At 42.0% G+C, this 21,897-nt stretch overlaps 1 protein-coding gene and 1 long non-coding RNA gene across 4 annotated transcripts; one reads left to right on the top strand and one right to left on the bottom strand.

The window, feature by feature from the left end:
* Nucleotides 1–255: 255 nt before the first annotated feature.
* ZNF300 (zinc finger protein 300) lies at nt 256–10,038 on the bottom strand. 3 transcript variants are annotated; one of them, XM_036241467.1, is made up of 6 exons: nt 9,895–10,038; nt 9,107–9,209; nt 8,483–8,526; nt 4,008–4,134; nt 3,677–3,772; nt 256–2,502 (listed from the first exon to the last, which is right to left on the bottom strand). In XM_036241467.1, the coding sequence occupies exons 1-6, from the start codon at nt 9,916–9,918 to the stop codon at nt 953–955; spliced, it is 1,944 nt and encodes a 647-aa protein (XP_036097360.1). In that variant the 5' UTR covers nt 9,919–10,038; the 3' UTR covers nt 256–952. The 3 variants fall into 3 exon arrangements, with proteins under 3 accessions (XP_036097360.1, XP_036097361.1, XP_036097362.1); XM_036241468.1 differs by having other exon boundaries at nt 4,008–4,092; XM_036241469.1 differs by having other exon boundaries at nt 2,399–2,502; nt 3,677–3,738.
* Nucleotides 8,965–19,128, top strand: LOC118616094. The gene is made up of 3 exons (XR_004956526.1): nt 8,965–9,040; nt 16,115–16,221; nt 18,958–19,128. It is a non-coding gene; the product is annotated as an uncharacterized LOC118616094 (long non-coding RNA).
* The last annotated feature ends 2,769 nt before the right edge of the window (nt 19,129–21,897 follow it).

The raw sequence follows: 21,897 nt of genomic DNA, 5'->3' as shown, positions 1-21,897 counted from the left end.
GTTTGGTTCCTGCTTAGGGCACGTACCTCAGTTGCAGTTTGTCCCCGGCCCTGGTTGGGTCGTGCGGGTGGCAACCACTCGATGTGTCCCTTTCACGTCGATGTTTCTCTCTCTCTCTCCCTCCCACTCTATCTGAACAAAAAATAGAAAAATGTCCTTGGGTGAGGACAAAAAAAAAGAACTAATAATAACTAAAAGTGTGCTTTGCATTGCACTTTTATTTACCAGCAATAAAAAATATTCAACGGGGTTTAGCAGGCTTGCCCGAAGTCACATAATCTGTAAATAGTTGAGCCAGGATTTAAACCCAAGACCATATGGTTCTGCACCAAAGTCTTTCTACCACTCCACATTCCCAGTGAGGGAGAGTAAAGGGGAGACCTGGTCAAGAAACATCAATTTCAAGGTCCAGAATTCATCCAGAGATACAAGTCAACTTATATGAATTGATATGGGAAAACATAAACATAACCTTTATTGAATTTGAGTAACCTATCTTTCCATCTTTGTACAAGAATTTTACATATATCTTTAAAGGTCATGCTAGGACCCTCCTTACAATGTAATTTCTAAACGTTGATTTTTTTTTTTTTTAACTCAAGCTTTCTTCGTGTCCTTTATAGAGTATGGGTGTACGGTCAAAATTATGATAAGCTAATATTAGCAATTTTGCAATGTCATGTTATTGTTATGTGCTATAATAAGGAATATGTAACTTGACATCACTCTGTATATATAATTTGTTCTACTGACCATTCAGTTAATAAGTTTAAAAGCTTTACATGCCACATTGATTGAATTTTCCATCAGCTTTTCTGAATTATCATCACACTACAGACATGAATTCTCCTGTAAAATTTTGTGTATAATGATGTCTTCCACAAACATATAAATTGACTCAGGGTTCTAGTATTTCTTAAGGCTTGAGCTAATACTAAAGGCTTTTCTGTATTCAGTTCATTATTATTTTACCACTGGTATGAATTCGCTGGTGCACCGTGAGTTGTGACTTCTGGATGAAGGCTTTCCCACATGTAGCACACCGATAGGGTCTTTCCCCGGTATGAATTCTCTGATGTAAAACAAGGTCTGACTTCTGAGAAAAGGCCTTTCCACATTCAGCACATATGTAAGGTTTCTCTCCTGTATGAATTCGCTGATGTCCTGGCAGGTGGGACTTCTGAGAAAAAGCTTTCCCACACTCAGTACACCTGTAAGGTTTTTCTCCCGTGTGAATTCTCTGATGTCCAATGAGATGTGATTTCTGACAAAAGGCCTTTCCACATTCACTGCATTTATAAGGTTTCTCTCCAGTATGTGTTCTCTGATGTATGATGAGCTGTGACTTCCTGGAGAAGGTCTTCCCACATTCAGTACATTCATAAGGTTTCTCCCCAGTATGAATTAAATGATGTGTGATGAGTTCCGTCTTTCTGCTGAAGGCTTCCGCACACTGAACACATTTGTAGGGTTTCTCTCCAGTGTGAATTCTTTTATGTATAATGAGGTGGGACTTTTCACAGAAGGCTTTCCCACATTCAGCACACTCATATGGCTTCTCTCCAGTATGAGTTCTATGGTGTATAATCAGTTGTGACTTCTGGGAGAAGGCCTTCCCACACTCTCTACATTCATAAGGTTTCTCTCCAGTGTGAATTCTCTGATGTATAATGAGGGGTGATTTCTGGGAGAAGGCTTTCCCACAGTCACTACATTCATATGGTTTTTCCCCAGTGTGAACTCTCTGATGTATAATGAGAGATGATTTTTGAGAGAAGGCTTTTCCACATTCAGAACATTCATAAGGTTTCTCCCCAGTATGAGTTCTCTGATGTACAATGAGATGAAACTTCTCACTGAAGGTTTTTCCACATGCACCACAATCATATGGTTTCCTTCCCGTATGAATTCGTTGATGTACAATAAGCTGTAACTTCTTAGCAAAGCCTTTTCCACATGTAACACATACACAGGTTTTCTCTTTAGTTTCGGTATTCTTATAATGAATAAGGGATTGTTTATTGTTCAAAATGTTTTTACCATCACAGGGTATCACTCCATTTTGAATTTTCTCAAGATTAGAATTGGACACATCATGGCTAGATGATTTTCCACATCGAAAACTCTCATCAGGAATTTTTCTTGAACCAATCTCATTACAACTAGGTACATCAATATTAGATTTCAAGTACTTCTTAAATGCATCGTGGTTATGGGGTCTTTTTCTTGAACAATCTGTCTCTACAAACTCTTGACACATTTTCCCCAATGCCTTATATTTATGGCCTGACTCCACAGTCACTGTTTTGTTACTGATAACTGTCACTTGACTGAAAAGTCTGTCTTGGTTTTCTGGACATCTCTGCAGTTGGCCATCACCTTGACATACTTTTAAAATGGAGTACAATGAACCATCCTTTGTGACTCCTTTCAGTGACTTATTATGGAAGGAAAAAGACCCCAAAATACATGATTGAGGGTTGTCAAGGTTACTCTTCTTGTCTAAAGAAAAGAAAGATAAATAAAACAATCATAAAGAACAGTTAACAGAACACAGACAGGTGAAACAAATAATTAATCCAACCTAGTAGATGAACTCTGAAAATAGGGATAGAAACAGACCATCTTATAGACAATACAGCATATAGTATGATCAGGTGAATGGGCAGACAAAGATGTTAAAGAGAAACGTTAATGGAAAAGCTAGACATGAAAGAGACAGAAAAGTGTTTGAGTTACTATTATTCTAATCTTGGATTACTATTCTAGAATCTTCGTATTTATCCTGCTCTCTGAATGAAAACACATTTCATTTTTGTAATTCATTTATTTTATAAACCATTTGAGATATATATATATATATATATATATATATATATATATATATATATATATTTAACTACTATTATCCTGCCACTACTATTCAAAGAAACACAGTCTCTTTAACTCTCCTCTGTCTACATTCCTAATTAACAACTAACACAAACAACAGGAAAATCCAAGATCCTGTTATGGATTTTATGGACTCAGTATCAGATACACACCAAAACTCCAAGCTTGAATTCCACCATTCCTCATAAATAACTTTCCCACATTCAGTACATTCATCTTCTATATGTATGAAATAAAACCAGCAAAGTTCCCCAGAAGAGCCATAGTTCCCTAACTCACATACTCCCCTCCCCTTCACCAACGCCACCACACTCCAACCGTTTGCCTTCATCCTCCTTCTTCGGCATCCATACTTAACATCTTTCAAAGCAGCTATTGCTGGATACTCTAAAAAATGCCTTCTCAATTCTGATGCATCTCTTTAGATACTAATTTTCTCTGAATTTTCAAAAACAGTAACTATATTTGATATTTAATTTTTACAGCCATGCACCTGGAAGTCTTACCTTCTAGAGTATAACCTATGTGCTTTCTGTTGCCTAGTAGGTTGTATATACACACATATGAAAGAGTGGGGATCAGTAAGAAATAGCTCCCCCTATAAAGACTCACAATTATTTAATTGATTATTAGCTGAATGCCTACTAGATTCTCAGCACAGGAGCAAAGAATAAGAAATTTTAAGAAGACAAAAACATAGGCCTCAGGCACCAATCCCTTAAAGAAAACAAAACAAACAAGCTGATATTTCACTTCCCTTGTCTCCCTTCTGCCTGATTTTTACCTGGATAAATCCAATGTGATGTGTCTCCCTTAATGATCCATGGATCTTCTCCTTGTTCCAACCTGGAGATGACATCTGGTTTGGAAACTGGGTGCCCTACGACATGGGAACACAGAGGACGTGGGGCACACTGCACTGAGGGAAGAAGAGAAGGTGCAGTTTGTCCACAGGGAGGCAGTGCAGTGAGCCCTCGGCAGAGGAATGACCGCCACTGGGGAAGGCATGACGGTCATAACAGTCATTTTGTGTGTCAGGAACCACCTAACCACAGCAACTGACAAGAAAGGCATTTGCTTGCACAAGTCTGAGTCACACAGAAAGTGGTCCTTACCCACTGAGACCAGGTGGCTGTAGTTCTCCAGCATCACGTCCCTGTACAGGGTCCTCTGAGCAGGGTCCAGGTGCTGCCACTCCTCCTGAGTGAAATCCACAGCCACATCCTTGAATGACACTAAGCCCTGTAACAGTATATTCCTGTTCAATCTGCAGTGATCATTCTTACTTCTACTGGAGCATGCAATACTATCCCTACACCTGGCTTTGTACCCGGATATTTGGGAGAAACAATGTAAAATCCTGTCATTAGCAGAAAGAGACGGACAGGTTAGGAAAACAGAAGAGGTAAATCATAAACCGTCTACCTAGCACAAATGGTAATTTAATAAATGATAATGGCAGCATATAAATAACTGGGAGGAAAATGGATTATTCCATGAACAGTATTAAAATAACTAGGTAATCAACAGGAAAAGAATAATGTTGAATCCACATGTTATAGGTTAAATTATATCCCTGAAAACTCATATGTTGAAATCCTAACCCCCAGGGCCTCAGATTATTACCTTATTTGGAAATAGGTCTATTGCAGATATAATTAGTTAGATGAGGTCACTAGGGTGCATTCTAATCCCATATGACTCATACCAACAGGAGAAACTTCAACAGAAAGACAGACAGACAGAGAGAAGATGGTCTGAAGAGACGGGGAGAAGCTGCTCATCTGTCAGCCCAGGAGAGAGCCCCGGGACAGGTCCTTCCCTCACAGCCCTTCGAAGGGGCCGAGCCTCCTGACACCTTGAGTTCTGACTTGTAGCCTCCAGAACTGAGATAATACATTTCTGCTGTTTAATACCCCCGGTCTGTGGTACTTTGTTATGGCAGCCCAAGCAGACTAACACACCATATCTTACTTATGTCTTAGAAAACTGAAAAAGTACATTCTGGATGAAGCTAAATTTAAACTGTGTAAGATACTCAAGGCCATAAAAGTAACAAAAAAAGAAACACGAGAGAATTTTTATTAATAATTATAGAGGAAAAAAAGTCTTTTTTAAGTATAAAATTTAGCGAATCACAGAAAATTAGAGTTCTTGATAATAATCAAATCCCCACATTTCATAGAAAAATAATCTTAGCTACAGTTGTACTTTATGTACTCAATAGCTAGCAATATAATGAAATACATCAATTGAAACAGCAATACTGAAGAACAAATTAAAGAAATGTGCAGGAAACATTCACACACGAAAAAAGAGAAAAAAACCCTCCCACAAAGTATTGACGTGGCATTAAGGACTCCGCTGTGTACATAGCCTGAAAGTATTTCTGGAGGGAGAACTGAGTATTCTAATTATGTCGTCATATGTTCACAATAGTTGTCATCTAATAGAATCTGAATGATTTGTATTATTTTAAACAACTTTTCAGGTTTTTCCCTAAATATTCCATTATTATCAAATGTTGCTTTCAGAATGAAAACAAATTAAATATTGTTTCAAATATCATCAGTTCCCTGCTTAAAAAGCCTGCTTTGGTCCCATCCTTAAATACACAAATAGTCTCATCTCAGTCTTACAGGTTCTCTCATCCTACACCACGTCCCATGTTCAGACCATCAAGCTGCCAAGCATTTAGTTTATCCTCATGACGACTCTATTAATTCTCCCATTTTACATTTGAGCAAACTGAAGTTTACAGGGCTTGGCTAACTACTTGCCAAGGCTGTACACTGACTATATGATTGCTTAACTAAGATTTAAAAGCAAGTGTTCCGATTCAATAGTTTGGGTTCTTGACCACTACCTCCTTGATATTGTAAACAAGATCTTTCATATTTTATGACTTTCACATCATCATTGGTCAAGCTTTCCATGAGACACCTTGCACTTTAGTTTTCCTCAAATTCTCAGCCTTCCTGAAATCACTCTGCTCTTTTTCCTTTTGCAAATGTTGTTTCCCATCCTCACCGTACCTTCCCTCATGATCGAAATAACCTTTTAATCCTGTTCCCACTTGCTTACAACACTAGTTGCTCTCTGCTGTACCCGTTCCTTGTTCTCATGTCTACATGGCAGTGATGGTTTCCACATAGTTTACCCCTTTTTCTTCCTCATTCCTTCCAGCAAAGAACCATGCCGAAATGTTCTTGAGATAGCTAGCCATTGCATAGGACACATACTGGGTACTCAAGAAATGTTTGCTGCCCTGGCCGGGTGGCTCAGTTAATTGGAGCATCATCTTATACACTAAAAGGTTGAAGGTTTGATCCTCAGTTGGGGTGTACACAGGAGGTAACCAATTGACATTTCTCTCTCACATTGTCTCTGTCTCTCTACCCCCCTTCCCCTCTCTCTAAAATCAATAAGCATGTTCTTGGTGAGGATTAAAAAAATGAGTGAAGATGCTAGAGAGAATAAAGTTCATGTTAAGTTCAAAATATTTTTGTTCCGCCCTGGCCGGTTTGGCTCAGCGGTTAGAGCGTCGGCCTGCGGTCCGGAGAGACCCAGGTTCGGTTCCCGCTAAGGGCACATACTTTGGTTGCAGATTGTCCCCGGCCCTGGTTGGTCGTGTGGGTGGCAGCCACTCGATGTGTCCCTTTCACGTCGATGTTTCTCTCTCTCTCCCTCTCTCTCCCTCCCACTCTATCTGTACAAAAAAAAAAAAAAAGGAAAAATGCCCCCAGGTGAGGATTAAAAAAAATATATTTTTTTGTTCCCTGGCCAGTTTGGCTCAGTGGTTAGAGCCTCGGCCCACGGACCGAACAGTCTTGGGATCAATTCCCGGTCAAGGGCATGTACCTCAACTGCAGGTTCAATCCCTGGACCCCAACGTGAGGGAGGCAGCCAATCGATTTGTCTCTTTCACGTCGATGTTTCTCTCCCTCTCTCACTCTCTCTTTCTCTCTCTCTCTCTCTCTCCCTCCTTCCCTCCCTTCCACTCTAAAAATCAATGCAAAAATATCCTCAGGAGAGGATTAAAAATATATATACATATATGTGTGTGTGTGTAGACAGCTAGATACAGATATAAATATATTGTGTGCCTTAGTCAATTATATTATTTTGATCTGAAGAGGATCAGCATGAAAAAGATAAATATGGAAGGTACAGGATATCTATTCTGATAGAAAAATTAATAGATATAATTCTAGCATTCAGGTTTTGCTTTATTAATGGTATTTGAATATTTTAGTTAACTAAATATATATAAAACCTGTTACTTTTGAGAAAAATATCATGCACAATCAGTGGGAAATTGTACTTTTGTCAACTATAAATAATTTTTACAGCTTGGATGACTGGGAAAATGGGAGAGATGGGGGAGATGAGAGTGAGAAGTTACAACGGCCAAGTTCGAATATTTTTTTTCATTAATCTATATTTATCTCATTATATTCAAACCCTGATTTTAACATATAATTAACTTTTAAAAATTATTAGTGAGTTAAAATTGCATCTTCAAAACCCAGCATGATCCAAAGTTCAGTAACCTGTAAATCCTGTTCCCAACTCTACACTTACAGCACCTTTCCCGAGAGACAAGCCAATTTCAAGTGCTCCATAACCACATGTGGCTGACGGCTCTGTATTGGACACACAGCTCTAAAGTTACTGGCATCCAAGAGGGAAAAAAGTCCTACCTTTTCACAAGAGAACTCAGTTGTTAGGCTCCATTATAAAATATCCGTAAGGACTCCGAATTCAAAAGCTGACTTCAAGATTTGACAATAATAATGATGATGTAAAAATAACAGCTAACTCTTAAATACAGAAAAAACGATCCTATGCGTTATCTTGATTTTAGTGCTGGATACAGCTGGACAATAGGAAGCCTCTGCACTCAACCTGGTCCTCTGAAGCAGAGGTCAACAAACTTTTTCAGGAAGCACATGTTCTCAGCATTGCAGGCTGTGTGGTCTCTGTTTACTTACCAGCTCTACCAGTGCAGCAAGAACACAGACCTGGATAGCACGTAAGCGACAGGCATGGCTGTGCTGCCACCAACACTTTGCTTAAAAAAGTTGGATTTGGCCCACAGGTAATAGTTTCATACCCCTAGCTAGAAAAAATAAAAGTTCATGGAGTATGGCTGTGACACTGATACCTTCCCTCTAGAAGAGAGCATTTTATGATACAGCTACAATAAATGTACATTGTATTTAACCCAGGAGTGTTGGGGACAACACTGTATCACATCACCTAGTTCCAGACAAAGACCTAAATAGGAAGGTTTAGTCTTATAAAGCAAGAAATCATTTCTTCCCCTGGGAAATTTATCTGCTTTCTCTTTAGAGAATTGCAAATCATGTAACTGAAGATGTCTGCAAGAGAGATTAGAAAAAATTGGTACATCAATTTTTGTAAATGGTTTCACGCCAGGATATCTATATATTACCTAGCAAGTCTTCCTAGGTCTTGATCTTTATTTGGCTACCTTTTCCCTAATCCAATTTTAGCTATTTTTACTTTTCTATCTGAGTATATGGGAAAACCAAGGAGGAAACTTTAAAAATTAAAAGCAGCTCACCTGGGATTTCATCATTTTCTGCTCTCCTCTAAAAGAACAGATACCTGAAAAAGCAAAGTGGTGATCAGAAGGACATTTCACAGACTAGACCCAGACTGCAGCTTCCATGTTCACCCGTCTAGAAACAACTACCACCAGAAGTGGGTGGATGACAGGCCAACCTGTGGGAGAAAGTTGTCCGGACCTTACAGAATGTTCAGCAAGCGCCATGTGAAGGAAGTCCTCTTGTGACTATACTATGATCACACAGAAGTTAGACAAGGGTTTTTAACTGTACAGATGTGAAGATGTTACATGTTGATCTACTAACAACTTACTCTCCCTCTGGGAACAAGCAATTATATTGTTCAATGTTTTCATAAGGCAATTAACATGTATAGATCTCTATAAAGATTTAACTGTAGATGGAGTTCCTGGCAATAAGAATGGCAATGACCAAATGGAAAACTAAGAAATGTATTCCTTTATTTTTCAGAAAGAACCAGCAATTGAATTCCAATACTCTATTATATTTTCCCTCAACTCAGTGAACTCTCCTGCCAACGAATATTCATGGATGTAAGTGTTCATTTCAACAGGTTTTCTGTTTCAATTTTTATTGCCTCAACGCAGGAAGGTACATACCTGGTAAATTTTCCTCAGTTCCAGGAGGAGTCATACAGACAGGACTGAACTGGTTCGGAGGAAGTGAGTGATCCCATGACAGGGAGACTTTATCAAAACAGATCTGGAAGGAAAATCAGGAGAAATCATCTTACTAAGCTCTGGGCAACCAGCAGGTGCTCAATAAATGTTTCTTGAATAAAATATATAATGATTTCAATAAGCTTAGAAAGAAGTAGGACTGAAATCACCCTTTCCATAATAACCCTATCCTTTTTGTTTGGTCTTGTTTTAACATGGTCATTTCTGTGGGAACCACCAGATTAAGTGTGCAATGATGGATTGAGAAGGGGTTTGACCTTTAAGAACGCAACAGTTGCCCATAACCTGTGGAAGTTTTAATGTATGTAAAAACCTTTCCCAGTAATTTAGGGCTGGTCACCATGATACCCTGATAGCATTACTGCTTCATCCAAATAGCTGAATCCTTGGGCCTAGCAATCACACACCTGACAGAAACCCCCTATGCTCATCACAGCACTGACCACCGCATGGACGCCCCTGTCATTCAGTCCACAGCCCCCTCACCAATCACTGATTCTCCGGCGTCCCCAAAATCACCGACCTAAGTCATCCCCACCAGTGTGTCCCCCTACGCGCCATTTTGACCCCACAGACAACCCCATCACTGACACATCACTCCCCAATTACTAATCTCATAGCTCACACCATCCCTGCCTCCCACAGAAACCCAACCCCAATCCCTCTTTCCTTCTCCGTCATGACTTCTGCAACCTGCAGTCACTGACCCTCACGGACCCCTCACTTCTCATTGCCAGTCCAAGATAACTCTTCACCGCAGGCGTCTGCCTTCCGACCTGGGGCTGCGTGACCACGTCCCCAAAGGCCAGTCCCGGCTTAACCCGGGACAGCGGTCACATCCTCACTGATGAGCCTTCGCTTCCTGTCTGGGGGGGCAGAGCCGGGGCTTCCGAGGCTGCGCCGACCGTCCCGGGCAGCTCTGCCCACTGCGCACCCTCGCGCCTTTGTCCAGGAGGCAATGTGGCCGCGCCCACGCTCCGCGCGCGGGAGCCGCCATCGCCATCGGGCTCCGTGCACTTGCTTCCGTACACGCAGGGCCCCTCCTTCCCGGCAGAGGCTGGGCTGCGCCACCCGCGGGGAGGGGAGGGGACGGAGTGGAGGAGGACACGTCCCGCGGGTGCGAGCTGTGCCGAGAGGTCTCGCAGGAGCACGGGGACGCTGCGAGGTGCAGGAGGGAGGGAGACTTTGGAACAGGAACATCTTCTGGGGGCTGACTACGTGTTTGTAATGGTACAGCCCCCTGCGCGTCTACCGCTGGGAGGGGTGGGAGGTGGGCGGTGCAGTCCCTCCGGAGCCTCCACCGCAGGAAAGAGGGTGCGAGGGATGGAAGAGGGACCCGGGTGGCCGGGGAAGGAGAGATACAGGAATAACGAATTTAATGCTAAAGACGATTGTAAGGAATTCTCTACGGAAAATTACTAGTGCACTAGTAGCCGCAGAGGCCGACTGACGGGAAAACGAGACAGAAGAGGAGACAGGCACAGAACGAGGGAGGAGAGCCCCAGAGACTAGGAGAAAGCAGGGACAGTGGGGCGAGGGGGAGGCAGAGACAGGAGGCAGAAGAGCACAAACGGGAGGCGAAGGAGCAGAAGTGGGAATCCAAGGGACAGAACACAGGAGGCCCGGACAGAGGGAGATGGAGACGGGGGAGAGAGTGATGACAAGGTTGGAGTCAGAGAAAAAAAGTCATTTGATTTTTAAAATAAACCAATGAGACATCATTGTAATCATAACCTTTGGACCTTACACCAAGCTTTTACACTTTTTTTTTTAATCCTCACCAGAGGACATTTTTCCATTCTTTGTTTAGATAGAGTGGGAAGAGAGAGAGAGAGAGAGAGAGTAACATCGACGTGAAAGGGACACATGGAGTGGCTGCCTCCTGCACGACCCAACCAGGGCCGGGGACAAACTGCAACAGAGGTATGTGCCCTTAGCGGGAACCAAACCTGGTTCTCTCTGGACCGCAGGCCAACGTTCTAACCACTGAGCAAAACTGGCCAGGGCAGCCACAGTCTTTTTATAACCTAAAGTGGAAGTCATAATTTATTACTTCTTCTGTACTGTTTGTTAAATGGGAATGGGAATTGAGCTCCATATTTTAAGGGGAGGATTATCAAATATATGCATGTTTATCTCTAAAACCACAACACTATATAGCTTTTACCATTTGATTCAGAAACCCTATTTCCAGGAATATATATCAAAAAGACACATTGGCAAAAAATATTTATATATTCAAACATTATCCATTGCAGTACCATTTTTAATACCAGAAGATAGCAATCAACCCAAACATCTACTAACAGAGGTCTGGTTGTATAAATTATGGCACACACAAAAACAGTACTATTTCACTATGAGAGACAGAAAGAATTACCTCTATATACAATATAGAGTGAACTTGAGAATATAAAGTTATGTGAAAAAAAGAAAGTGAAATAGTTTATTACCCTTCCATTTTTTGAAATGTGAAAATGAGTGAATATATAGTCAATTCTTGTTATTCATGATAGTTATAGTCTGCATACACAGAATTAGTAAATCCTGAAGCATTGCTCCTAGGGGAAACATGCACACCCACACACCCACCCACACACACACACACACACACATGTATATATACATACTACATATATATCACATAGATTACAATCTTAAATTACAACTGCATGAATTTTACTTTGTGTAATTACGATTATATTCTTAAAATCAACCCATCCTGGCAGATTCTATTTTCTTTATTTTACAAAAGAGAAAATGAGGTTCACAAGCTTTAAGGGACTTACCTGCGGTCACTCCACTAACAGGTGCCAGAGTTGGAGTCAAACTCCATCCACGGGTCCCAGAGCTGGCCTTCCCTGCACTACACTGTGCCGCCCCTGCGGTCTCCATCCTGTGGTCAGCCCTGTCTGGGAGCTGGAATAGAGGGAGCGCATCCCTTGTTCAGCCCCAGCTGGAAATGTGTGCCTGGGGCAACTCAGATATTTTGCTGCTTTGCGCATGTCTGTTAATGACTGCAAAAACACTGCGAGTATTGATTTTGTTGGTTACAAATAAATTTTAGCAAGTAAGTAATTTTGCAGATAGAGAATCTGTGAATAATGAGGATGAATATATGTTTACATTAAAAATAAAAAGCAGACTTCCAGTCAAGATGGCTGCGCAGGTAAACGAGGTATCACGTCCTCCCACAACCACATCAAAGTTACAACTAAACTACTGAACAACCATCATTCAAAACCACCTGACATCAAGCTGAATAAAGTCCTATAACTATGGAATTAAAGAAGCAGCCACATCGAGACTGGTAGAAGGAGTGGGGGTGGACAGGCTGGGCCCACACCCACGTGTGGCGCACAAAAATCAGGAGGACACTTCAGCTGGGAAGGTCGTCCCTGAGGACTGAGGGGTCCCCCTCCCACACCAGGTGCCCTGCTCAGGGCTCCAGTGCCAGGAAGAGAGTCCTCATAACTTCTGGCTGGAAAAACCAGCGGGAACTGAGGCTCAGGGAAGCTGAAGTGGCTGGAGCCCCAGGCAGCTCCTTAAAGGGCCCGCGCATGAACTTATCAGACTCACTCCCTCTAAGCTTGGAGGGGAGGCAGCTCGAGGGGCGCCAGAGACATACAGGGAAGAACTGAGCTGATTGGCATTAGAGCGAGGGCTGGAGAGGGGGCTTTCTCCTGAACAAATGTGCTGTCAGAGGCCTTTGTTCCTTTGGGGAGCCCTTCCCTGGGGCGGCAGACAGCTGCCATATCTGGGACTCCAGCAACCGGGCTCACGCTGGTAGCCCCGCCCTGGTGACTCCCTGAGGCCCCGTCCCACCAACTTTCAGGCCCACCCAAGCTGTTTCCAGTTGCTTAACCATAGGATTGGCCTCTCTTGGATCCTGTTTCAGGTTTCCCTAAATTCTTTCTTCCTTTTTTTTTTTGGTGGTACGTGCCCCTAGCGGGAACCGAACCTGGGACTCTCTGGTCTGCAGGCCGATGCTCAACCGCTGAGCCAAACTGGCCAGGGCTTCCTAAATTCTTTCAAACAAGCAGCATCTGGTCTCAGCTAACCCCATACCACTCAAGTAATACATAGAAACAAACACAGGGAGGCAGCCAAAATGAGGAGACAAAGAAACAGGTCTCAAATGAAAGAACAGAACAAACCCCCAAGAAAAGAACTAAGTGAAATAGAGATAAGCAACCTAACAGATGCTGAGTTCAAAATACTGCTTATAAGGATGCTCAATGAACTTAGTGAGAACCTCAGTGAACTTACTGAGGGCCCAAGAGCATAAAAAAGGACCAGTCAAAAATGAAGGATGCACAGTCAGAAATTAAGGAGACATTAACTGAAATAAAGAATAATTTACACAGATTCAATAGTAGAGTAGGTAAAGCCAAGAAGCAAACCATTGATTTGGAATATAAGGAAGCCAAAAAACCCAATCAGAACAGCAAAAAGAAAAAAAGAATCCAAAAAAATGAGGAGAGTGTAAGGAGCCTCGGGGACAACTTCAAGTGTGCCAACATTCGCCTCTTGGCGGAGAAGAGAGAGAACAAGAAAACCTATTTGACAATATGGCAGAAAACTTCCCTAACTTGGTAAAGGAAACAGACATACAAGTCCAGGAAGCACAGAGAGTCCCAAACAAGATGAACCCCAAGAGGCCCACACCAAGACACATCATCATCAAAATGCAAACGGTTCAAGACAAAGAGAGAATCTTAAAAGCAGCAAGAGAAAAGCAGTTAGTTACCTACAAGGGAGTTCTCATAAGGCCGTCAGCTGATTTATCAAAAGAAACTTTGCAGGCCAGAAGGGAGTGGCAAGAAATATTCAGAGTGATGAAAAGCAAGAACCTACAACCAAGATTACTCTATCCTGCAAAGCTGTCATTTAGAATCGATGGCCATATAAAGACTTTCCCAGACAAGAAAAAGTTAAAGGAGTTCATCACCACCAAACCGTTATTATATGAAATGTTGAAGGGTCTTTTTGAGGAAGAAGATAAAATATATGAATTAACAAAATGGCAATGAATACATATCTATTGACAATTGAATCTACAAACAAAATGAACAGGCAGAACAGAAACATTCTCATAGATACAGAGAACATTTTATTGGTTACCTGATGGGAGGGGGGTTGGGGGAATGGGTGAAAAAGGTGAAGGGATTAAGAAGAACAAATTGGTTGCTAGACTGACAAACCTCAAAGGGCAGGGGGTTGGGGAGTGGAAAGAAATAAACCAAAATATTTATATGTAACCCATGAACACAGACAACAGTGTGGGAAAAGGCAGGAGGGGGGCGGGAGTGGGGAGGAGGGGCTCAATGAGGGGAAAAATGAGGAACATCTCTAATACATTCAACAATAAAGATAAAAAGGAAATACACACACACACACACACACACACACACAGGAAAAATAAAAAATAAAATAAAAAGCAAATGATAGGCCCTGGCCGGTTTGGCTCAGCGGTTAGAGCGTCGGCCTGCGGTACAGAGAGACCCGGGTTCGGTTCCCACTAAGGGCATGTACCTCGGTTGGCAGTTTGTCCCCGGCCCTGGTTGGGTCGTGTGGGTGGCAGCCACTCGATGTGTCGCTTTCACGTCGATGTTTCTCTCTCTCTCTCTTCCTCTCTCTCCCTCCCACTCTGTCTGAACAAAAAAAAAATGCAAAAAAAAAAAAAAAAGCAAATGATGGAAGAATAAACCTCAAATAAAATGTTATCTATAAAGTATATTATTATCTGGGTACTGAAATGTAGCTGCTTACATTTATTGTCTCCCGATGAGTCAGGAATTGGGACATGAATTATCTGGGTCCCCTACTTCATGGTCTCCTACAAATCTAATAAATCAAAGTACTGGCCCAGGCTGGGGTTTCATTGAAGGCTCACTTGGGGAAAAGACCCATTTCCAAGCTCAATTACATAACGGTTTGCAGAATTTAATGCCTCAAGGATTATTGGACCTAGGGCATTCATGTACTTGTTGGCTGTTGGATAGAAGCTACCCACATTACCTCTCCATGAAGACTCTCAGACTTGCAACTTGCTTATTTAAAGATCTAAGAAAAAAAACCCTGGTCCTAGTGGTGTTTCCTGAGGGGTTTGAGTATCGGCCCATGAACAGAAAGGTCTCCGGTTTGATTCCCAAAGGCACACTCTCTCTAAAAATCAACATAAAAAATATCCTTAACAAAAAGAAAAAAGGTAGAACTCAGTAGTAAATCTAACCCTGGGCAGGTAAGACTCGGCTTATCCAATGGTTATTTTCCTCTTACTGGGTATAGGAATCCCTGGGCCCTCACACCCATACAAGAATGAATTACTATTATATGTTTTTTTAAAGCACTGGTTATAATGGTGTTCCTATTTGCTAGTGGAATTGATAGTTTTATAAAACCAGTCTCGGAGAGGAGCTCAAAGGCACTAGAAGCAAAGAGATGAGTGAACAATGATGTACAGCATTCCACCAATGAGTTGACCGGGCTCTAGCTCAGATTTCTCTGTTCTTCATCCAGTCCTTTCTTTATTTTCTCTAATCACCATTTCACTCTAGTCACTTTTAATTCCCCTAGATAGGCTCTCCTCACTGACCCTATAGCAGCTGTTCTTCTTTGTTCTTTTTTACTTCTCCTTGGGTTATTTCCATTCAGGTTGCAAAGTCCTGTTTTTATATAGCCAGATATATGTGTGTCCATTGGCATACTATATTCTCCGTTTCTGTGTCTACTACTACAATTAAAGAAAAAAGCTGTGGTTTTCTTACAAAGCTCAGGGAGATAGATTTCATTTAGTCTTGATCTTTATGTATGGACATTGGGCCTGCAAGTCCAGATTCACTGTCACAACAGGACAAACAGTTATGAGCCACAATACGTTAGCAGGAATAGTCACTGACATATGTTTATTTTGATGCCTTCTAGAAGAATTCTGGCAAGTTGATGATCACATGAAGAGACGCCAGAGGAACCAAGAAACACTTTTGGAGAACACTGCATTCAGAACCTGGGAAAAGGAGACTGAGGAGAAGGTTAGTAAGTGTAATGCACTTAGAAATAGATTTCTTCTGAGCACAGACTTTGTTTCTTTAAAAATGCGATTCTTGCCCTGGCTGGTTTGGTTCAGCAGTAGAGCATCCACCCACGGACCAAAGAGTCTCGGGTTCGATTCCAGCCAAGGGCACGTACCTCAGTTGCAGTTCGTCCCCAGCCCTGGTCGGGGTCGTGAAAGAGGCAACCAGTTGATGTGTCCCTCTCATGTTGATGTTTCTCTCTCTCTCCCTTTCTCTCCCTCCCACTCTGTCTGAAGATAAATAGAAAAAAAAATATCCTCTGGTGAGGATTTAAAAAAAATTTTTTTAAATGCAACTCTTAAGGTAGGAGTTCAAACTATTTAAACTTATCCAGTGGCAATAGAAGATATGCAAGAAAGAGTGAATGTGGAAAAGCCTTTTCAGAATCAGACCTCATTATACATAAGAGAACTCACATAGCAGAAAAGCCCTTTGAATGTACTGAGTGTGGGAATGCCTTCAGCAAGAAATCAAATCTCGTTGTACATGTGAGAATCCCTACACGAGAGAAACCTTATGAGTGTGCTGAATGTAGAAAATTTTCTTTCATAACTCACACCTCATTGAACATCAGAGAATTCACACTGGGGAGAAACCTTATGAATGTAATGAGTGTGGGAAAATCTTTTCCCAAAAATCACACCTCAACCTTCATCAGAGAACTCATACTGCAGAGAAAGCCTGTGTGTGTGATGTATGTGGGAGAGCCTTCCACATGAATTTATACCTCTTTGTACACGAGAAGATGCACATGGGAGAGAGAACTTATGTATGCACCAAGTGTGCGAGAGCTTTCAATGAAGTGTCCTGCCTTACTAGACACCAGAAAATCCATATTGGGAGGAAACTTGTGAATGGAATGACTGTAAGAAAGCCTTTTCTGAGAAGTCTGGTCTTATTATACATCATAGAACTCATACAGAAGGTAAACCCTATGCTTGTCATCGGTGTGGGAAAGCCTTCAGACACAGCTCACCCCTCTGTCGACATCAGAGGCCTCATAACGAAAACATTTTTTTTAAATCCTCACCCAAGGACATTTTAGCATTTATCTTCAGATAGAGTAAGAGGGAGGGTGGGAGGGAGGGAGCAAGAGAGAGAGAGAAACATTGATGTGAGAGAGACACATTGAGTGGTTGCCATCCACACGACCACAACCGAGGCTGGGGACAAACAGCAACCGAGGTACGTGCCCCTAGCAGGAACCAAACCCAGGACTCTCTGGTCCGGGGGCCAATGCTCTAACCACTGAGCAAAACCAGCCAGGGAAAGAAAACATTTCTTTTTTTTTTTTTTATCCTCACCCGAGGACATTTTTCCATTTTTTGTTCAGATAGAGCGGGAGGGAGAGAGAGGAACAGAGAGAGAGAGAGAGAAACATCGATGTGAAAGGGACACATCGAGTGGCTGCCACCCGCACGACCAACCAGGGCCGGGGACAAACTGCAACCGAGGTACATGCCCTTAGCGGGAACCGAACCCGGGTCTCTCTGTACCGCAGGCCGACGCTCTAACCGCTGAGCCAAACCGGCCAGGGTGAAAACATTTCTTAAAAAGTAAATTAATGTGGGAATATCTTCCACTAAATTATTACAGTGACAGAAAGCCTTCAGTAGAAATCAAACCTTATCATGTATCAAGAAGTCTTACTAAGGAGGAGACTATTAATTCAACATATTTAAAAGAGAACGTAGCTTTGTTTCGGTAGAAATCATATTCCAGATGTGATGCCAAAGTACTTCTAGAAGGTATTACAGAAAGTACACCTGCTTATTAAAGGATAAATGCTCACTGTGGACTAGAAAGATGTTCAAAATATTAGGAACTGCACTAGTCAGGACAAAATTAGAAAACCACCCATGCACAATCTGCAAGATACGAAAGCATTCTATTCCTAGCTGTGCTACGTTACATTAGGTACCACATGACAGGTCATATATGTGCTTGAATCGCATATGTGAAGACAACGTAATTGTGAATATAAAATAAGTATTACATATAAAATGTCATCTACCAAGATTTTCTGTATTAGATAATAACATTTTTACTTCTATGAAGAAATACGAAGTGTAACAGAAAACTTGACATTCAATAAGATTTCTAAAGTGCAAAGTAACCAACTTTCCCCCTGTTGCTTGCTGGTGCGTGTAAAAGACTTCTGCTACTCCTGGATCTGTAATGGAGTATTGTAAGGGTGCTGTTATTCATATAAAATACATAAATATGAGATAGATAGCTTATGAGAGTGAACAGAGGAAATAGCCTTGGCCTCTTCAAACACTCACTACAATTTTAAAAAGTGGTTGCTGACTAAATTTCCCCCTTCTTACATGCCCCCAAACTCCTGATGTTGAAGCCCTAATGACCAGTACCTCAGAATGTGGCTGTTTGTGGAGATAGGGCCTGTTAAGAGTAATTAAGTTAAAATGAGTCTCTTAGGGTGGGCCCTGACCCAATCTGACTGGTGTCCTTACAAGAAGAGGAGATAGGCCTGGACAGTACGGCTCAGTGGATTGAGTGTCATCCTATGGACCGAGAGGTCCCAGTTTGATTCGCGGTCAGGACACATACCTGGGTTTCAGGTTCCATCCCCAGTGGGGGGCGTGCAGGAGGCAGCCGATTGATGTTTCTTTCTCTCTCCCTTCCTCTCTCTCTCTCTCTTAAAAAATCAATAAAAACATGTTTTCAAGAAAGAGAGGAAGAGATAGGACACATGGAGAGACACCAGTGAAACGGGTGCTAGCAGAAAGACCGCATGAAGAGGCAGTGGAAAGAGACCATCTGCAAGCCAGGAGAGAGGTCTCCCCAACACCTGACCTTGGACTTCCAATCCCCAGGACTGTGAGAACATAAATGTCTGCTGTTTAAGCCACCCGGTCTCTGGTACTTTGTTACGGCAACCCTAGCAAACTAATGCACACGTGACGGCTTTTCACTGGAGTTCGTAATAAATATGAATATATAAACTGTAAGAACTGCATGATCCAACAATACGATAGGGGGCTTGCTGTACCCTACACCATTTCTGTCTATTTGGTATTTCCTAATTCACCTTGTGATCGATTAGGAAGAAATACTTTCATGAGAATTTTACAATTCAGAAATAGAGATATACTTTGCAGAAATAATTGTTTACTTAAAAAAAAATAAAATTCATTCCATGGTGGGGGATAAATATCCTGTAAGTTTCCATGTGAATATCCATGGCATTAGAAATCAACTTGGTCCTTCTTTATGAATTATAAATGGAACCTCATTCTCCTAACATGAGTTGTAGTAGAGAATTAGGAATTCGGGGGAGAGGCGTGCAGGAGGGGGTGTAAGAGCTTTCGTTCTGAAGCCAGATAGATTTAGGTTCGAGATCTGCTTTGAGCCTCATTTTCTCTTCTGTGAATTAGAGATAATGGTACCATAATTTGTTGGGTTGTTGCAAGGATTATGCAAGATAATATATGTATAATGCCCGTAATATGTTAGCTATTTTTATATTTGCCAAGGATATAATTAGAAAGACATTCTAATTAGAAAAACAGACCAGGAAGTGATTCAGGACTATGACAGATGGAGACATGATGGTGAGGGGTCATGTGCATCATTCTGGTTCATTCTCATAAGGCTGTGGGCCTAGAACCATTGCTCCACTGACCTTATATTAAGTCACTGAGTCTAGGGTTTGGTCCTAGAGGTGTAATTCCAACAACAAAAACTAAAATATGTGATACTGGCCTAGCCCTTGGGCAATAAGAAAACTGATGTTAGAGGCTGGAAAGATGTTGCCAAGCTGGCAAAACATTTTGTAGAATTGTCTCCTCTACATACGCCCACTGTGCTGACAGCTCTAGAAGATATTAGAAAATAGAATATTGGTAATATTTTCTGAATTTGGGGAGCTACTATGAGAAAGAGATAAAATCAGGAAAAGTTAATGATTGACAAGCAAAAATGAAAGCAAATGGAGGGTCCAGAAATATGGGGCCTTACAGAGTTAAACAACTATTTCTAGACTTCAAAGAGTAAGAGAATTATTTTAAAGGCTTTGAGAATCGCCTGGCTGGTGTGGCTCAGTGGTTGAGCATCGACCCATGAATCAAAAAGTCACCAGTTCGGTTCCCGGTCAGGGCACATGCCCAGGTTGTGGGCCAAATCCCCACTGGGGGGCATGCAGGAGGCGGCCAGTCGATGTTCTCTCTCATCGATGTTCTATCTCTCTCTCCCTCTCCCGTCCTCTCTCTAAAATCAATAAAGAAAAAAAAGGCTTTGAGAATCAACAACCTGATATAAACCTTTTCAGTGAAATAAAGTGACTTAGAAGACAGATCGTATTAAGGAGGGGAATCTTCTCATTCAAGCCTAATATTCTCAAAGTAGTAAGCAGCTCACCCATCCGACCCGGCCCCATGACAGAAGCTCAAGTTCAGTCAGCCGCAGCTGAGAAGACTGAACTCCCATTCCCAACCCAGCTCCTGACTGTACGGCAGAGGCTCAACCCAGGGCAAGGTAGACCGATGAAACTGGCCCTGATTTCCTTCCCCAAACTCTGTTTGTAGGGCAGATGTTCCACACTGGGGCAGGCGCTGGGTGTGTTTCAGAATGGTTCCTTTTCTGATCCCCCTGCCAGAAGCAGAGGGGAACTTCTCCTTGATCTTCACTGTGAGAACCTCTGGGAGCCCTCCTGAATCTGAACTCCAGACTTTTTAACCCTTACGCTAGTTCACACTGAGTCTCCAGCAATTCATCAATTGCTGTAGGAATTGGTAGAACACTTACACTGTTCCTGGCTGCACCGGTGGGCTTCTGCCCAGTAACTTCTCAGTATCTGCCTTTCTGTATAGTTTTTAGGGCAGCGATTGATTTGTCCTGTGACCTCAGTTCTCTGTAGGATTCAAGAAGTGTTCGTTGATCTCCAGTTTTGTTTTGTTTTTCTTTCTTGATGGTATATAACTCCCTGGAAGAGCGAGCCTGGGTCCTTGGAAAGAGTCAACACCTTGTATTCTAAAATGGGTCCCTTGTAAGGGACGTTCCACAAAATACCTGGCCAGTACTTCTCAAAACTGTGAAGGTTATAAAAACAAGGAAAGTCAGAGAAACTACCAAGAGGGGCCTAAGGAAACCTGGTGGCTAAATGTAATGTAATATCCTGGATGGGATCCTGAAACAGAAAAAGGACATCAGATAAAAACAAAAGAAATCTGAATCAAGTATGGACTTTAGTTGCTAATAATATGTCGACATTGGTTTATTTATTGTAACAGATGTACCATAGTAATGTAATATGTTCACAAGAGGGATACTACTTGAAATAATAGAGTCAACAGCATATAAAATCTTGACTGTCTCCATGCTGGAGAACCCACAAATGGCATCTGAGTCTAGTGGCCAATGGGTTACTTCTCTTTCTAAAAAATACTTACCCAGGGCGCTTTTTTCCATGTCCTCTCTCCTCCCTGGAACGTGCCTGTCTTATGGAGTACAGGGTGGTTTTCGTGGCTGTCTTCTCCTTATAAGGTGGTTCACACAGACCTACAAATGAGCTGTGTTTCCTGTAAGAAGACGTCACTTGGCTCAGGAATACCAGCCAGCCATGTCTGCGGTCTCAGACCCCGGAGACCCCAGAGAAGAGAGTAAGGCTGCCTG

The sequence above is a fragment of the Molossus molossus genome, unplaced genomic scaffold (genome assembly GCF_014108415.1).
Source record: "Molossus molossus isolate mMolMol1 unplaced genomic scaffold, mMolMol1.p scaffold_m16_p_4, whole genome shotgun sequence".
NCBI lineage: Eukaryota > Metazoa > Chordata > Mammalia > Chiroptera > Molossidae > Molossus > Molossus molossus.
The sequence above is the reverse complement of the archived record's forward strand: the minus strand, read 5'-3'. Positions and strand labels throughout refer to the sequence as shown.